At 41.4% G+C, this 20,000-nt stretch overlaps 1 protein-coding gene across 2 annotated transcripts in view; it reads left to right on the top strand.

The window, feature by feature from the left end:
• Nucleotides 1–1,412, top strand: part of ugp2b (UDP-glucose pyrophosphorylase 2b) — a 44,134-nt gene extending 42,722 nt beyond the window's left edge. For both annotated transcript variants that reach the window (XM_076285960.1, XM_076285959.1), the window contains exon 10: nucleotides 771–1,412. In XM_076285960.1, the coding sequence (XP_076142075.1) occupies nucleotides 771–878 (108 nt within the window). In that variant the 3' untranslated portion in view covers nucleotides 879–1,412. The remainder of the gene's footprint in view (nucleotides 1–770) is intronic.
• The last annotated feature ends 18,588 nt before the right edge of the window (nucleotides 1,413–20,000 follow it).

Genomic DNA, 20,000 nt, shown 5'->3' on the forward strand with positions numbered 1-20,000 from the left:
TCATACTCTCCATACGATCTTAGGACACTAACAGTGCTGGGAGGGTAAATGATGTTTTGGATATGCTACTGCTGTCAGTGATATAAATATTTGAAATATGCATCATTTCCTAATGTCTAGTGACAAATCAGGGCCATTTTATGATTAATTGAATTACATTTCTTACATACGGTTCCTTTAACCTCAGTCGAATTTTCTGCCAAAACTAAAAAGAAATTCCCGGAGAATCATCTTAGTCTACCGGTAGATGATGATGTACGGGTTTGAATGTCGTACTTGGGTGGAAATATAATTTTCTAAAACTGATAGTTCCGGTCCTTGATTTTGATTGGCTGAATCACGTTCGATGCCGTTGTAAAATGCAGCATAAACATACACCTTGACCGCTAGCGTGTCGTGCCTAACAACGCCCCTTAGCTGTTAATCAGTGTAACCTACTTTAAAGTACTAAATGGAGTAAGTGACTAAAGCTAAACATCTAATCAGATCTGCTAGAGGCACATCCTAGGGATACATGTAATTAGTTCTGACATTTATTTTTTTTTCGTTTTGCCTTTTGTGATCGCAGAATGTACAGTATGTCACTGTCAAGTATGGTATTTATCTGTCCGCTAGTGCGTTGTGCCTAACAATGCCCCTTAGCTGTTCTAAAATCAGTGTAGCCTACGGCCTCTGGGTTTATTGCTTAATTGTATGCTCTTCATGCTGCAGGCAGTTGCATTAATCGTCAGTTCCTAATATCTGCTATTCCTGCCCCTCCGATTCTATAGGGAACTGTCATCATCATTGCCAATCATGGAGACAGGATCGACATTCCGGCCGGATCGATGCTGGAGAACAAGATAGTGTCAGGAAATCTGCGCATTCTGGACCACTAAGGCCTTTTAGGAACTTTCCGGAACCCACACAGAAGCCTCCATAGCCCCAGTCTCTCTGCTCTGAACGGTCTGTTACGGCAGGAGAGATTGGTGCCACAAACACAACATGCATTACCCACTGTAAAAAAAGAGAGAGATTATATGTAGCCTATTAGTTTTGGTGTTAAGAACTTTGTATTTTAAAAAAAAGAAAGAAAAAAAATCCCACACCGAGTCGAAATGTCAGACCTTCAGGTTTGTGTAACATTCCCCCCCACAGATTATATATTAACACCACGTCGTCTTTTTCACAAGGACAAACAGAAAACACCCCTGGTGTAGTACTATCACAAGATGTTTTTTTTTGTTACAGTTTTTACAATACAACTGCGAACATGACTTGTGAAAATGTGAACGTTGTCTGCGGACTGGGAGTCTGCAAGCAATAAGTGTTTCTTTGGCAACGGCGACAATTATAGCCGAGTGTGTCTGAGCCTCAATGGGACGCCGGTATTGTCCTTGGAACAAAATTAAAAAGTGCAATATGGATTTCAATATGGCCGCCGTGTGACACTTTTTCACTGCTTCACTTCAGAGACAAATGGGAAGGTGAAGAAGGGAGAACCGGGGAGAAAAGACTAGAGGGAAATTCAGGTGATGAGACAAAATTAGAAAGACAGTAACTGAAAGAGAGGAAACAAAGGAAGGGAATAGCAACAGGGGATATAAATGCAGTCAGCAAAAGCGATCGGCGCGAGTGCATCTCAGTGCGTTATGGTTTACACATCTGTCCCCAGCAGCAGACACAGCCACTGTTTACTCAGTGGTGCGTGGAGTCGCCTCCGGGGATGCAGGGCTGTTTACGACTGCTGCTCTGGGTCTTCTGCTTCAAGGTAACCCAGACTGATGCAAACGTAGCCACATACGCACAGACAAGCACCACCACAGGGTGGTAATAAATGTACTCTGGAGACTCAGTGTATAGTATCACCTCGCTCACCTCTGCAGTCAGAAGAGAGAGAGAGAGAGAGAGTAATGGTTCACAAACATATTTAATTAAGACAGCTAGACACAGACATGAGGATGGGGGGCAAAGAAAGACCAGACATGGCAGAAACCCCAACCAAAGAAGACAGACTGAGGCAGAGAATGAGCATTAGACAGGAATAGACGATTGCAGATGACTGAGATGAGAGCAGTGCAGGGAGAAACAGGGACTTGGAGCTATCCAAATGGGAACCAGCAGAGACGGTGAGACTGAGTCATATTAAAAGCCTTTCAACCAGATGAAATCAAGGCACTGTCTTGGGATTTGCTGACTGCAAATTAGTTTTTTTTTCCAGAGTGCTTCAATAGGTCATGCCTCATAAGCAGGGAGAGGATTGCCGTGTGACTGCAGAACTGGTATAAATGGCTGAGTGTTAACTTCACACACATACAATGCACACACACACACGCCCAAACAAGTCTAGAGAACAGCAATCAATTACTAGAATAAAGGAGCACCATAAAAGTCTTTGCTGTAGTTTTATACAGGGGTTAATTGCAGATGGAACAATTGAGTGCCTTTGCCATTCAGAATATTTAATTAGGTAGGCCTACAGTTTTGGGAATGGCCAAAAATGTGAATTTTTGTGGACCTCATCCACTTGGCCCTTACCGCAGTTCAGTTGTCCTAATGAGTGGAAACCATGAGGTTTCAATATTTGTTTTATTTTTCTTGGCAGAAGTTGTGAAACTGTCAAGTGGAAATGCTAGGTATGCAAAAAAAAAACATCTGAGGTTAATGAAAACAGCACAATCACAACTGAAACAGCATTTTTGTTCCTCTCTGAGGAAACAAAACAATCACAAAAATAGTCTATTCAGGATAAAAAATTCTCAATGTCTTAAAATAATACCGCATTACATTCTCCCAAACATCAAGGTGAAAACTGGAAAACTGGGAGGGGGGGGCATGGTAGTAGATGGATTCTGGCAGTGGACTGGTAATGAATCTTATTCTAGGTCAGGTCCCGACTCCCAAGACTAGTGGAACGCACGACAACCATGGCTGTACCCTTCGGTTCAGCTGTAAAATCTAGTGGCTCAAGAAATGTGCTGTCAACATGCGTGCTGACTCAGCACATCACCAGCGCGGGCTATCCCCAGGACCACGAGCCGCGCTCTCAACAAGGTCACAATGAAATATGGCCATTATCATAAACACGAGGGATTCATGCACTAGGCGAACACGTGCCCTGTCTACAGCGAGCTTGTACTGTTATTGTGGTTGTAGCGCAGGTATCCAGGGTGTCCGCGCGGTAGTAAAAGGTAGTAAAAGGTAGTAAATAGAATCTACCAAAATTAAGGCCCTTGAAAGGTAGTAAAAGGTGATAAATGCAATTTGACTTGGTAGTAAATTTTTCATCACCACCTCAATATATAATGAGTTTAAAATTTTTGCTTAATATTTGTGTCTACATGGTTTAACTTCATCTTGCCTAATTAAAAAATATATACGTGCTAACAGGACCTGAGTGAGTCGGAGTCGATAGCAATGACAGAAGTAAACTGTGTAGAGTTCCGTGGTTGATCAGCGACGCCAACAAACAACATTTTCGCCTTTTCAGTTGTTTTACAGGGATACAAACAACGCGATTTTCGGTGTCTCCTTCACGTTGCTTTGGGCGACTTATATGAATCGTGCAGATCCGAAGAGTTTGTTAGGGGCCGGGGATGCAGGGATGCTTTTCGGGGACTCTCGCGTTTTCACGTCATCTAGGCCCTACCGCAGGCTACCAGAGCAGCGTTTATCATATGGGCCTGCTTGTCCGGTGCTTCTGTCACTCATCTGATAATATTTGTTCATTTAGCAAAGGAGCGGTAGATGTAGGCCTAGGCTAGCCTATCACTCTGATAGCAGCTAAGAAAATATAGGCTAGCTGCTACACTCACTCCGTTAGGAGGCAACTCTCTCAGTTTACACTAGGCTACTTCAGCTGGAAGTTTTAACAACTGTGGACTTGACTAGTGTAAGCTTTCGTTCAGCTGACGGTAGCGCTGCCATCTGACTGTGATCATCCAGAACCGTGCAATAAAATTCCACCTAGCCCATCAGTAACAAAGTTCGAACTAGTCACTGACATAGTAACCGACAACATTTTTTTAACGTAACCTAGACCTAGTATCTAATATTACGGAATTGCAAGAAAACAAGTGAAAACAATTCCTTACTTTTAACCACGCAAGTGCGCGTGTCATTTATTAAAACGGTAGAAAACTGAATCAAAGACGGCACTGTCCATCAACAAAAACAGCATGCAGTTTAAAAGTCCCGTTATTTAAAGTCCCAGACATTTAAAGGGACAGCGATCACTCAAGACAGACCTACACCACAACTGAGTGATGAACGTGAAATTCTTTGAATAGCCTATAAAACACTGCATTTAGATGACAACTGCGTGAAGAACTACGCTAATCTAGTTAATGGCGAATTAAGTTTATGGCATTCACATTTAAATCATTCAATAGCCTATGAAAACTTGATCAGTTAAATTGTTCTCATCAAAGGAACAGCAGGCCTACAAAATATTCCAAATAGGCTAGTTTTATTGCAGTGACGGAAAACTGCAACATATGAGTTTTAAAACCATGTTAAATTTGAAAGCATCTAGCTAGTGACAGGAGGGTTTAGGGGGGAAAAGAAAAACTGTAACCTACTTGATTCCACAGTCAATGTTCAGTATTTGGCCTATAATTTAGCCTATAATATTGGCATTTGAATCCAAAATCTATCATTTCCTATCGACAACAGACCCCAGTAGCGCATCGAATCGCATTGCTACACATTTTGAAGTATTGAAAAGAATCAAATCATTGGCTTAAATAATCTATATTGTATCAAATTGTGATTAAACTTGATTTACACTCCTAAATGGCATCCTTACCTACCTACCTAACTGTTGTTTTGGGAAGTATTTATCATGCAAGCATCGTGCATCCATGCTGAGTAATGCAATGAAATCATAGTTTTCAATTTTGCATTAGTAAAGCAGTCCACTGATGTGCATGTTTTCACGGACTGCTTTAGTGTCAAATGTGCAACAACAATACCATACCAATAATAATGGCTTTATATATCCATAGAAATAGATTTCTGGGCCTATCCTTAGACTGGAGTTGTTGTTTTTTTATTGTTTTTTTTTTGGGGGGGGGGGGGGGGGTTTTCGGTGGTGTTTTTTCTTCCTTTTTCCCCCCACATGTTTGGTGTTTTAGCGTAATTTGTGCCAAGGTTATCATTCACCTTATTAAGGCTAAGGGCTGGTTAGGATAACTCAAGGGCTAGGGTTAAGGTAAGGACAACTGAAACTGAACTCGACACTACAAAAAAACATTGTCATTGACAATTACCATACTTAATGATCACAATTAGAAATTATTAGTGTACCTAATATTTATGATGTATACTTTATAGCAAGTAGTAAGTGGTGCTTTGCATAACCCCCCCCCCCCCCCCCCCCCCCAAAAAAAAAAGGGCTGCTGCTTGATGTCGTGTTGGTAGTAAAAAATATTGTGGAGGTAGTAAAAAAGGTAGTAAAAAGTAGTAAATTCAACTCTATGATTCCTGCATATACCCTGGTATCATAGTTTAACCCTTGTGTTATCCTCAAATCAATTTGACCCCAGCTAAATAAACCCTCAGAAAATGATTATAATTCATATTGTTACCCAGTTTTTTTGTGACAGGTACTTAACAAGAGTGTAATAGCCACCACCAAAAGCCCTACAAAACAATCCCACCCCTTTATGAACCTTAGAACCCTGGCTGGCAATATTGCCCATCCAGTGTCAGCAGCCAAAATGCTTGCTGTTGCTTCCCCTTTTGACTTATACAGTCCTGCCAAAATGACTTATATGTAATAAGTACTTGTGTATGTAATAATGATAACAATATGTTCTCATACTATTCAAATAATAATATCCATAATGTGTCAAATATTCATGTATCCTATGTTTCATACAGCTGGGGTCAAACTGACCCCAAGGAACATCAATGTACAAAATATTTGTATAGGACATTGAAAACATATTATTGTACAAATTTCATGCTAACTCTGTTGTACCCTTTAATTGAGGAAAAGTCATGAAACATGAAGCAAAAAAAAAAAGTGAACTATATATTTTATGATGTTAAACGTTGCTTGAGGTCAAATTGACCCCAAGGATAACAGGAGGGTTAAGGGGCAACTGGTTACATCAGAAAAGAAGTTTAAGATATTCCTTTGGTGCTTTTGTACAATTTGTGTACAATTTCATATCGTCTGCCGTTCTCACACAGGCACACACAATGATAAAAAAGCCTGATTAACTATGTGGCTAAGCAGAATGTAGCCTACCACAGTGTGCGTTATTGCTTGTCAGTTACATTCTCGTAGTGCTGATAACTTCTTTGAAGTCCCCCATTTGATGTTCTCCGCATCAGACTAATTGATGCAATTCCCTTCATCTATCTATGGTACATCGGTAAGATTAAAACCGAATGACGTGATTCTCCCTCAAAAAAAGATGATCTCATTACTGAAATCCCCTCAAACTAGGGCACATCAGATGATGTTAGCATCAAACAAAGCCCCTCTTTCCTCATGAGTTTTATCAAAAACTGACTTGACATTTTTTTATGAAAAAAAAATAGGGAATATGACAGGTTTTGTCACATGGGATATCTTCCACATTACACCTGAGGAAGGTTTCATCAGGCAGCAGCCTGCAGTTTGGAGAGATGCTTAAACACTGGATCAGGCTAGGGGGTGGCATTGGTAAGGTCTAACAAACAGCACTGGAGGTCAGCTGCTACCCCAGTCTACGCTGCAGGCACTGTGTGCAATCATTCTCTCAGAGCCCGTATGCTCCCTGGGCCCTAGCTGCCAACGACGTCCCATAGTTCTATTCACGCAGGGTTGGAGCTTTTGAGAGGAGCTGGTGGGGGAGGGTTGCGTAAAAGGAGCCTACTTTTATTGATGTCTTTTAATCGGGTGAGACGTGTGATATGGAGAAGACTGTGTACAAAATGTGTCTTCTTCAGGAACTCCATGTTCAAACAAGACATTTGTTTGTGTGCTACTCTGTCTTTAGTATTTCAGGGCACTTATGAACATTTATAGTGTAATATAACTATAAATCCGGACTGCTAAAACCTTTGATGATAGTGATGACTGACTTGTGAGAGCCAAGTAGGTATAAAGCCCAAAACACAGCCCCTGGTGGCCTGCCAACGTACACATTGGCATATCACGTGTCCAGGGGCGACAGGTCTTGCCAAGGTAGGGGAGACCGGGGCTGGTTGGAACAGGGGCAGGTTGAAACACTGTTAATATCCAGGCTACTAGAGGGAGCTGCAACAAAATTCCAACACTAACTGACGGCCTTATTGAGTAGAGTAAACTCACGTATAACTGGTCTCCAGGTCATTAACCCTTTAGGTGAGAACAACTTTTTAATTTTGTAGTGTCAAAAGTTAGAATATGCACCTCCAACTAAATACATCCTAGAAGGGTAATAGTTTGGGATCAGGGTTGGGTATTAACTGATTACAAGTAATCTGGATTACGTAATCAGATTACAAAAAAATAGTAACTATAATCAGACCAGATTACATAAAAAAAATGTGTAATCAGATTATAGTTACATTGTCTAAGATTACTTGATTACATTTTGTTTATGTGTTTCAGTACATACAGGGATGGCCAAAAATACATCAGGAAGTAGCCTATTTTAAAATAAAATATCAAATACCCTCTTTTTAGTTTATCATAATGAACTACAAAATACTGTATTTTTATATTTTGAAAATACTCAAAATGCTTTTTTCAAGGGGGCATGGAATCACTTTGTAAATTAGCTTTTTTATCCCAAACATTTAGGCTATTAAAACTTGAATAAGGCTACATATGGAATATCACACACCAGAAATTCCAAAACAGTCCAATAGTTCTAAACAGGCAAATTTATGAGCATGGATGGATTACTGACCAGGCCTAACATGCCCAGGGGCCCAAGTGTTCAGGGATCCCTGTCTGCGTGAAGTCACTACTATGTTCTCCAGCCCTGATCGGAATAGGGCCCCTCAATCATATAACATAGGTTATATTATTCACCCTGATATCTAAACGGGGCCCCTCATTCAAATAACACAGGTTACGCTATGTGTGATAATCATGCTTTGTAATTGCCATCTTTTTTCACAGCAAGATGCCTTATATGTGTTGATGGTTATTGTAAGTCTCAATCTGTCATTTATTTGCACAAAACTTGCCAGAAGTCCTAATTTTAGGGGTTATTGCCTTTTAGCACAACCAACCGCAACCCAGCTAGAGGATAAAATGAACACCTATTTTTTTCACTTCATGTGAGTGGTTCTGTGCAGAAATACATGAGCAGTTGATAGTCATAATTTGTGTTTAAAAGAGGAAGTAGAGGCTACATGTGTGCTATATTGTAGCAGAACTAGTGACCGCCAACTAGACTCTGAAAAGGAGGACAAGTTGTCTATAAAGTAAGGACAAATTGGCCAAAATGAGGACACCCCCTAATGTCTGCTTATAGGCTTATTAGTTGTGTAACTGTAGCTAGCTGGTACATATGGGCTTCACACGCTCTCACACCACACCCCGATTCTCACGGTGAAATGTCAACCCGGTCGGTCAAATACCTTTTTACTGGGGCACGTGCCCCAATACGAAACTGCTGTGCCCCAGTAAAATCTCAAGTCCAAGTTCAACTGAATTGCTCACAGAGTAGGCCTACTCATCACATATCACACAGCATAGGCCTATCACGTGAGCGAGCGGAATCTAAGCTTTCCAATCATATTAGCGCCAGGTTGCTGTGATAAATGGTTAACGTTGTATGAAATTTAACCATGTTTGCATTCTGCGCACTCATTACTCTCGGTGAAATATCTCACAAACTCTTCACTTAAAACATGGCAAACTCTATATCACAATAAACAGCAGACCTTACCGAATACGAGGAAAGCATGCCTCTGTAGGTCTACAATAAGCGGTTCCCGAGTAATCCGGTTTTGAAATTGCAACAAATTACTACATTTTTGTAAATTGCTTAGCCACAGAGTAGCCTACCCCACTATCATGGTTCTTATATCCAGATAGCAAAATCAGATTGGCAGATAGTAGACCGCTTGTGGCATGTGAAACTCAGCACATATGCTTTGTGGTTGTAAACTTTTTGCAGTATCATCATAACTATTCCACCTGTGTGTGCATGGTTAAAATTCTGAAGTGCAAAATAGTTTAGGCTACAGCACAAATATTTCCACCCATAGATAAAAATAATCACCTTTTCAAAGTGCACCAGATTGATGCATTAAAATGTTAGAATATACAAAGGTTTCTTCCGGGGGGAGCTCCCCCAGGGCTCCCCAAGGATGATACATCAGAGCTGAGGTCTTTGGCCACCAGTCCCCTCTGTTGTAGTAGTTCCCTCTTTTAGTAGATCTCTTTGGTACCCTAATGTTAATTTAACTCTGGGACCCCCTACCTGGTGGGCCCAAATATATTTTAATCTTTCTAAAACTGTTTTTCCATGTCTCACCTCCATAAATTGTTGTTTAAACACAGATATTTGTGCATTTACTTAAAATACATGGAGTTACAGCCTGGTCGGGACAATCGTCCCGACAAAGACATATGCCACTATAGCCTGTTTTGCTTTCCATGTAAACAAGCACGCAGTATGAAAGTCTGGGATTGTGGAGAACACTAAATGGTCTACTGAATAAACATGAAGTCGAACCTTTAAATGAAAAAACACTCATTAATGATTGAAAAAATGTAACCACTAATGAAGTTTACTTTCAATCATCAAAACCCGTTTATCGCCTGTAACACAGTGATAAAAGGACATAGCAGGAAGATATTTGGCTGATAGAAGGATGTTAACATGCTCTATGTTTTGACCAAAGGACGTCTGTCTATCATCGTTGCACTCGGAGAAAACTGGAATGTTTCATTTTTCCCGCGTTTCAATCGTCCCGGCTCTTCCCGAATATGGCCTTTCTCGGTTTATTTCAATCAGAATAAGGTGTTTATAAAACACATGCATATTCAGTTTATTCCCAATACACTGATTCGAAACCGTTTATTGGCTGCATGAAAACATAGTGATAGTCAGTATTTTACCTATCAAGTAGGCCTAGGCTAACCTGACTCTCGCCAGATGAATTTCGTTCCGCCTAGCTCCACTCATCCATCTGGGATTGATTAATTGGAGTGGTGTTTCAGAAGGCTGGGCCTTATCAAAAATCCTTGCATATAATTGTATAAGCCACTTTTGACGTGCTACTTCAACCACTCACATCGAAGCCAACCCGTGACGCAGAGAACAGTCTCACAGCCGCTTCTACGCTACGTCACATCTATGAAACTCCCGCCCTGCGTCCTGATTGGCTCTACAATAAAATCTGGTGCCGAAATCACTTTCAACGGAAGCGATCCCAGATGGATGTGAGTGGAGCTAGGCTGAACGAAATTCATCTGGCGAGAGTCAGGTTAGGCCTAGGCCACCTTGCACCCCCAACACACACTCGCAAACACACATAGAGTCAAGGGCCTTTTCAATACACTTTTTCCTCTATCACTTCTTCTGAAACAGACAAAAAGCTCCTACCTGTGAGAATAACATTAGGCCTACATAATGCAATAGAAGGCATTTTGGGTGTGCATTGGCAATGTCAGACATGTTATTCTCCGTAAATATCAGTGTAGCATCAAAATGATCTTGATTGAGTGTCTTTTTTATTCAATGTATTTCATTTTTAGTTTTTTTACTTTGAAGTAATCCAAAAGTATTCAGATTACATTACATTCTTTTTGTAATCCAATAGATTACGTTATTGATTACAAAAAATGGTGTGTAGTCTGTACTCAGTAATGGATTACATTTCAAAGTAATATGACCCAACACTGTTAGGGATATTAAAAAAATATATTAGTTATAATTGATTGCTAGGGGACTCATCTATAATTTAAAATGAAGTTTGAAAACCTGAGGTGACTGATATTAGCAGGCTAACAGCATTTGTGCAAAAAAGTTTGACCTAATGTGGGCGGGGCAGGTTGGCACACTGATTTTGGGGTTGGTTGGCACATACATTCCCTATGACTATTTTGTGACAAATCTATAAACTTTGTATTTTACACATAAAAACATCATCAATCTTTATTTTAACATTGTTATTGTAATTACTGAACATAGTTTAACATTTGAAGTAAAAACAAATCGGTAGGGACCAAATTGGTCTTGACGGTGGGCCCTACTGAAGAAAAACACACAGGAAAGACACCAGCAAAGCCCTACAGGCAGTGATATAGATGAGCACTTCAAACAAAAGCAAAAGGAGTACTGCAAAGGACTATAACATAGGTATTCCAACCAACCCCGACTACATGTGCCAACCAACCCTGTGCATGGGGCAGGTTGGCACACATGCATAACACCACTTTATAACTCAAAACAAGGGATCATTTGTTGACATTGAATGTATACATTTTGTAGCTGAGATCCCAAGCTTTCAGTTAATCACAATTTGACCATTTCAACCATTTCAACGTATTACCAAAAGTGAAAAGTGTTCCAACCAGCCCCGGTCTCCCCTACCTTTATACCTGGGGCAACAGGTCTTTGGGTGCCATCTGAGAAGACCGAGGACTGGCAAAGAGACCTAGACATTTCACAGCATCTCACAGACGTAAACTCTCAAATGAGTCCTTGAGACCGAGACTTGAGTGATTCCTCCTGCAAACCAGGGCAAGGCCAAAGATAAGTTGTTTGTTGATAAACTACCAAAGGAAGTTGACAAGGTTATTGATTAAAGAAAGACTGTGAGTGCACGTCTGTCTGTGAATGAATGGGGATAATTGTATGCTGTCTCCATCACTGCCTGTGTGGCGAACCAGCATTTTAAACAGTGTCAGGCATCATGTTTAGCACCTTGCTGTTGCTGTCTTAATCAAAATAAATATTTAATTTATAACGCCAAGGCTCAGTGCAATGAAAAACAACTTTAACCATGCAAAAGTAAATATGTCAGTCCTGACAAGCACTTCGCTCATCACTGATGCACTTCCAAGAAGCACGGGGGAGGCAGCCCTCAGCCTTGCATCAAAGCGCCCTTTCAGGTAGATACAGTAGTCAGTAATGAGCTTTCCAAAGGCCAGAATGATAACAGGCACCTCATCTCGCCGGGCTCCGGTGGGAATGGTATTTAAGGCCACCACCGTGCTGCCTCTGCAGTGCTCCGCTGGGTTGTCAGCGGGGGATGCTTCTCTCGACTTCCTTCCTTATCAGCAGCCTTGAGGTTGATGCTGCCACAAGACATCTGTGGTGAACTCCCACTAGCAGCACCTGCATTTTCTTTTTTCTTTTTATTTTATGCAAAAAATGTGAAATTAATTACGTGTGACAAATATTAACAGACACAAAAACACAATACACATAGTAACAAACAGAAACAGAACGAAAGAGAGGAGGGCACTGACATATCTGTCCTAGTAGCTCCTACATGTGTGTGTGTGTGTATGCGATATGAAATGTATGAGAGGTATGAGGTGTATGACAAATATAAGAATCTAAATTAAAAGGGGGGGGGGGGGGGGTCGAGACTGAAGAAATAAAAAAAGAAGAAATAATAGTAATAGTAATAATAATAATTTTTGAGGTTAGCCCTTGCCAGGGAGAGGCATTGGGGGGCACAGGGCCCACGGCCGCCAACCTCCACCTCCCCCTCCCCCCAACTCCACTTTAATTATAATTACCCCCCCCCTGCATCCCCATCAGCCAAGGACACTCACCGCACCTGGCTGACACACACCCACCCCACTAACCCTTTCTTGAGTGGATGTGTACCTTATCTGATGTGTGGTGTATTAAAAGAAGGAAGATGTGCAACATGCGACCAGGGTCAACACGTATTCCTATTCTTTCCTTTTTTCTCTCTTTCTCTTCTTTTTGGGTGTGTATGCCCCTCATCTGGTGTGCAATATATTATAAGTGAGGCTTGTTATGTACCACCAGGATGCTTATCAACCCTGGCAGGGCTGTACAGTGCGACATATATGTCGCACATGCTACAAAAAAAATTGTTTGTGCGATGGATGATTTACCAAGGTAGCACTGGTGCTACAGTATACAGTTTTGCTTATTGCAATACAATGCATGCGTGTGAGACTGACAGGGAGGCTACAGCAATTACCTTCTACTGTGATCAGTGCAACTGGCTACACCAGATGTGATAGCGGCGCTTAGGCTACGTAAAAAAAAAAAATAGACCTGTCTTCTGTTTTTGCGCGTCGTGAACGGAGCTCTTCGTTACGAGCCCGGTGTAGGCTCCCGGTGAAACGTTTGTTTGTTTGAAGTGCGTATGTATAGACTACTTCTGTGAGAGGGGAATCGATGTAGGCTACTTTGATTTCAACTTAGTTGCAGTCTACACGATTAAAAACTATGTCTACTTGTTTGTAGGCCTAGTATCCAAACAATCCAACTCCAAAACAAACAACACCTTGCAAATTATCCTCGCGAATCTAACAAGTGATAGATATGTTTAGCCTAAAGCGAAAGTATCTTCCGACCGGGCCGGGCTGAGGTGATTAGATTAGGCAAGCAGAGGTAGAAGTTTGTGGCAATCGCCTTGTTGCTTTGCATTTTTAGTTCAGTTTAAAACGAACAACTTATCCAAACAGCACCATTCAGATCTAAAACTTAGAAGAAAAAAGTCCACCGGGACGTTCGCTTCTATCTGTCAAATATGAGCCCACTTCATGCGCAACAGTCTCGCTTAGTAGTGCTTAATAACCTATACAAGATCGGTTCCGAAAAAACCTTCACGACACTTTAATTACGACTGCGTTAGCCACAGACCTTCAGCTATCTAGGCTACCTACTGTAGTTTATGTGTATGGAACAGTCTAGGGATGCATTTGACATGTCAGTTAGCCTACTCATTTGCACCACTGTAATTACGGTATTTCATTCGTGCAATGACAATAAGGTTGAATGTAGGGTTACACTAATCTAAAAACTTAGAAATATGAACTAAACGTGAATTAAATCTTGGTGGAATAAAATCTTCAGCATATCTTTTACTTATTCAAAAATAAATTAACGGACTTCCATGAATAAGAAAAATTAACAAAAAATCAATGGCATGACCTGTCTTGCTGATACCCATTGAAACGTCTAACTGCATGGAACTGTCAGGGATTGTTTTTTTGTTTTTACAAAAACACAACAACTAAATAACATATCATGCTGATAGCTTTTGTTCATCTCAAACACAATGTAGCCAGGTGAGATGTTTACAAGTACATGGTCTTTTATCAATCCAGTTGCAGTAGGCCTAGATCCCAACCACAATTGATGAACTGTGATGAACTGATTTTTTTAGAGATTTTAGAGGTTTTATATCGATGCTACAGAATTTGTGGCTGGTGCTACAAAACTTTTAACCTCTGTAGCACCAGTGCTACTTGCAAAAAAAGTTAACGTACAGCCCTGCCTGGTTGTCACATAGACATACACACACTTGCCCTGTTATTTTTTTGGGTAAGTATGAGCCTTATCTGATGTGTGATGCATTAAAAGAAGCGGGACATGCAGTGTCAAACCAGTCCAGGGCAGAAGGCCTAGGCCTATAGTACCAGCACCTGTATTTTCTAACCATGCTGCTGTTCTCTGGATGCTTGAGGAATACCACACACTTTTTACAAGCATCATCATTCACCTGTAGCACACGGCCTGTCACATGATGCAAATTACACTCACAATGTTACAGTAGGCTATTTCTCTCCATCTAATACAGCATGGTTTGTGTAACAGCTTGTTATTTTTTCGATAGTTTTTACACTTAATACAGGGGTAATTTCCTGTATTGAGTTGGTAGCGGCATCACCATACCACTTATATTTGTTGTGAAAAGACCAATGTATTTGCCTACTTGTAACTTGATCGAAAACTTCATAGAAGTAGCTGAAATGAATACTCTCATGGGAGCAGGCATTTGAAATGACATTTTTGGCCTAACTTGTATATAGAAGAGCACTACTCAGCATGAACACACCACAATTTATTTCTATAAATAAGGCCCACTTGAAACCATTTCGTTTACACAAACCAAAACTAACATAACCAGAAAAGCCAATTACCTCCATTTAAACACCCATTATGGGCAGACCTACTCACGCCTACCCAAGCAAACCTCGCAGAACATTTCACATTGCTGAGGTCCTTGGACTGGGCTGCAAGTTTGCAGTCTTTTCATAGTTGTTGCCATTAGAGTAAAAACCATAAATGCCTCTGTTAGCACGCAACTCGGAGAGGTGTTCCAGAATTAACCATGGAATGGTCTCCTGTGGCTCCTCTGACTCGGCACATTTTAACAGCTGAGGTTATGAGAGGCAGTTATGAGCCAAACACTGCTGAATCTGGAGGCGTTAGGGACCGTTCGTTATTTATAAACGGGGTCACCGGAGGGATTTTGAGTGCTTCAATTAAAAGTTGCATGACCCTCCCCTGCCTGCATGAAATATTTCAACGACCCTCCAGCAGTCTTTTAAAAAAAGACATGACCTTCCCCTGCCAATTGTCGATACCTTCAGCCCACGATATAAAGCGCTATGAAAACACATCGACTTAAAGGAACACGCCACCCAAAATCAGTAGTGTTCTTACCTTAAAGGAACACGCCACCCAAAATCAGTAGTGATCTCTGTTCTTACCTTAACTTTCACGAGTTGAGTCCTACCTCTCCCATGCCGGTAGGTGCACTCAAACGCTCTGTCGCGCGGCTGGAATGTGTAAGCATGTTGCTATGCTAGCGGGCTCTGCCGTGGCCGTAGAGAGAGGAACATAGCAGTAGCCTATTCAAACACCTCCACGTTTTCCCTACTTAAATACAGTTGCACGAGTAGTTGATAAAAATGTGTACGTCACACAACATGAAACGTGGCGATTTTCCAAGCGAATAAACAGGAGAACTACAATGTGTGGCGCAATAGCACTTGGGAGTACTTCGACCTAGCGTGGTAATATTATTAACACCTAATTGTAGATCCTATCCACCACAGAGTTTAGAATCCATGCTGGATCGACCCTCAGCCTCTCCCTCCCCTCTGAGCGAGAGAGAGGCACACACACTAGAGATGCGCTGATGGGCTATTATTTCAACCATAACTGCATAGCAAAACTTATCATCCATCAGCCATCCATCAGCACCAAAGTTTGTTGACCAATTTTCAAAACTGCACCCGCCCACCATCCGCTGGTTGTTTTAATGTAGGCCTAGGCTATATGGGTGATGCAGCGCTGCTGACGTGAGGCTAGAAAGCCCTTGCCTGTTCTAGAAAGACTGATCTAATACAGCAAATATATTAAAAGGCAAAAGTCGTACATTGGCTAGGCCTATCCCCAGAATATCAGCAGCAAACTCAGTCTCTGTCCCGCAAAACAGTCTCCAAATAAAACGCACATCGGCCTGTTGCCTATTCCGCCAGCTTGTGACAATATATCGTCCAAAATGCTTGATTGCATTGCATTCTCCACATTTTTAGCTAAATTTTCATGTACCACATCAGCATTTTTGTTCAGTGAATCTTTTGTAAATTGCTTTACAATTACCGTCGGGCCTATAGGCCATAATTTCAGCATGCTCCTGGCCTACTAATTAATGCCTATTGTACTTTATTTTTTGCAAAAAGAAAGAAATCCTTGATAAAATAACAAGTCATTCACATTATAGGCTACTTTACACACTGTTGCCAGGTTGACTGACAAGCCTGTTCTGAAGACTCCCATTCATTTTGACTGCACGAGCGCGTCTTTTTCAGACAGACATCGCAATTCATTTTATAGCAGGCCATCGGACAAATATGACGCCTCAATATTAAAGAAACTCCGACTCCATTCATTCTGAAAGTCCACCGCACAACAATGCAACGTGCATGTTCACATTTTTAGTAACGACCGCCAAACTTGCTTGCTTGCAACTTGCCAACTTTTTCCGGGTTTAGGCCTATCATTTTAACTTTTCCCGCTGTCTTGCCGTTTTAATATTTTCCCATAGAATATCCCATATTACTGTACTCTCATAACATTAGTCCTGCATTCTGGCCTGTCTCTGTGTTGTCCTGTTGTTACCCCTTGCCCTTCCAGAGAAACAGATGTATTCAAATCATCGTTTTGCTTGCTTGAATGCGAACTCACAGTGATGTTAACCTACAGTAGGCCTATTTAAGTTAACAACGTGGTTGTCGTGAGAGCACGATTCATTGGCGCTTGCAGTGTTCGGCCGTAGGCTATGTCTACATGCGCACCTGCCAGGCTAAGAGCCAAAGAAATCCCCCTGTATATTCACTCCAAGTTGGCCTACCATAACTTACCAACTCTACACTAGTAGACCATAAACTGTGACCAATGTATTTGTTCAACTTTATGAAGCAGAATTACGCACTGCTACTTGGAACGTAACACATTTTTGTTGGCAGGAGAGAGAATGACAGCGATTAACAAATTGCACTTCTTGCTGGTTACCAATAAATAGGGCCTACTAGCCTATATATTATTTTGCAAACAACAAAAACAGAAAGGATGGAGACAGCAAAGCTAGATGGCAGGAACAAGGTCAATTGGTAGAAATGCTTGTCAAAACGTTAGGAGCTGGATGTGTGGATGAATGAAGCACAAGTATGCTTTATAAGCATGCACACTGTTTAAAGTTAGGCTACACGGTAAACTACAAGTAAACCAAAGTTAAATTTAGCTTTTTTAGGGCTGGATAAAGTTGACCAAATGGATATAGGCTGTTAGGCGTGAATAAAGTAGGCTACTTTGTTGCTCCAACCCTTCCAACGTTAATGGGGACGGATGTTGACATTTTCCGTATTTTGGATGAGAAACCCGGGAAATCTCCCTTATTTTCATTGTTCAATGTTGACAGAGTTATGGAACGAAAGAGAACGTTATATGGCGACAGAAATCAACAATCAAACAAGCCACTTTGATTTTTTGCTGTTTTCATTAATACAAAAGATGGGTGACCCCCCCCCCCCTCCTAGACAAAAAAAAGTTAGGTGACCCTCCCCTCAGCAAAGAATAAAAAGACATGACCCTCCCCTATTTTCCTCCGGTGGCCCCGTTTATAAATAACAAACGGTCCCTTACTATGACTTTTTACGCGTCCTATTCCGAAACTCTAAACCAGACTGTCAAGAATGAGGAAAGCATGGTAGGCCATTTTCTGTCAACGGTCACAGCTTTCAACAGAGCTCCCTGTATAACCCTTATGAAAATAACTATTGGACTAGCATAGTATTTGGGACAAAATATTATAGTAGTCTTGTTGGAATACTATAGTATTTTGGGACATACTATAAAAGTATTACAGTATTGTGGGACATACTATAGTACTATAGACTGTACACTATATGATATATATATATATATATAAGTGCTGCTCTATACACAACCATGGCAATCTTATAGCATAGGGAAATGTGACCACTATGCTGCCTCCCTGTGGATTATACATGACATTGCACAATGGAATAAACCAGGCTCTTCAAAGTGCTCTGTGAAGTCTCAATCAAGGATCATAGACTGAGAATACTTCTTACTCAGAGGTGCACATGTGATGTATGTAGACTGTAAAAACTGGGATGTGTGTGTCAAGGCTGGATGCAAGAGAAAAGACTAGATTAAACCAGCTACCTGCAGCAACAACAACCTGTCATTCCTTAAAGAGGGTCTGAAGACATGGTGGAACAGATACTTGTTTACATAACAATGGCATCATTACTGGGGATGAATCAAAATGGGCCTAATAGACCTTAAAAAAGAACCCTGAAAATCAATGTTTCAGAGTATCATGTAAAATTCTGATTTGCATGCTTTCAGAAGAACATTTGCTTTTAGAGGTTGTGCTGTGTTAACCCTGCCATATGGAATCTAAATATCCTTGGAGACCGTTTTCATTTTACCATCTGCCCCCACAACCCCACCATATTTTACTTCACCTCCACATCTGTAGACAGGCTGGCAGCCTGGCACACAGAAGACACACAAAATGCACAGAATCCTTTTAAAAACTTTATTGTTTAAAGTTGGTACAAAAAGAACAGGTAAAATCAAAAACATTCTCAGCTTTTTTTTGCTGTGAAGCATTGGAAAATTCCAGAGCGAAGGTCAGGCAGGCTTTGGGAGGTGAGGGAGAGGACATGGGTGGGGTGGGGGGGTACAGAAAAACACTGTGCTGCTGTAAAAGGGGGCGGAGGGGTCATGCATTCAGGCCAGCCTTTAGAAGACAGAGGGACAAACACAACAGTCAGGAGGACATAGAAAATAAAGCCCTTGGCGCACAGGTTTCTTCCAAGAGAAACACGCGGTGCTTTGAACAGGTCAGCTTGAACACATTTAATACTGGATCAAAGGACAGAGAGCACACAGTGAGACACAACATGAACATGGTGATGTGGTGGGGGGTGTGGCGTTTACTTTAATTTGAGTTCCGCCACCTCCTTAGATGGCCTTGACAAAGACAGCTCTGTGTGTGTGTGTGTGTGTGTGGGGGGGGGGGGGGGGGGGGGGGGGTTGAGCACAGGCTGGTGGGGGCTCCTCCCTGAGCTGGGGGGGATGCTGCGCTGGAGTTTCTGCCTCACATTCAGTACAGCGGCCAAACCCTCCTTCTGGGACCAACCCCATATAGTCAACACGCACACGCACACACACACGTTGGTCCACAGAAAGGTGGCAGGCATATACACACATACAAACACTATTGTTGTCTACATTAAAGTTCGGCGTGTTGATCACTTCACATACTTTCAGCACAGAGTGTATTTGTGCAAAGAACACCCATTTGTCTACTTCACACATGAATAGACATCACGTGCACACACACTATGTGCGAAAAACACACAGAGAGTCATAAGACTCACTACATATCCATGTGTACAGGGTGTAAGTCCACAAACACACTGGTGTGCACAAGCTCAATCACTCAGACTACATTCAGGAGCAAATATTTAGGTTTCATCTTTTAAAAAGGGTCTTTGAGTTTTAATGCAGATTAGCATTAAGGCCCATTTAATTTCC

Source organism: Alosa pseudoharengus, unplaced genomic scaffold (assembly GCF_046254945.1).
Source record: "Alosa pseudoharengus isolate Yale_2024_CS ecotype anadromous, Long Island Sound unplaced genomic scaffold, YU_APseudo_1.1 YU_APseudo_1.1_scf_15, whole genome shotgun sequence".
In the NCBI taxonomy this organism is placed as follows: Eukaryota; Metazoa; Chordata; class Actinopteri; order Clupeiformes; family Clupeidae; genus Alosa; species Alosa pseudoharengus.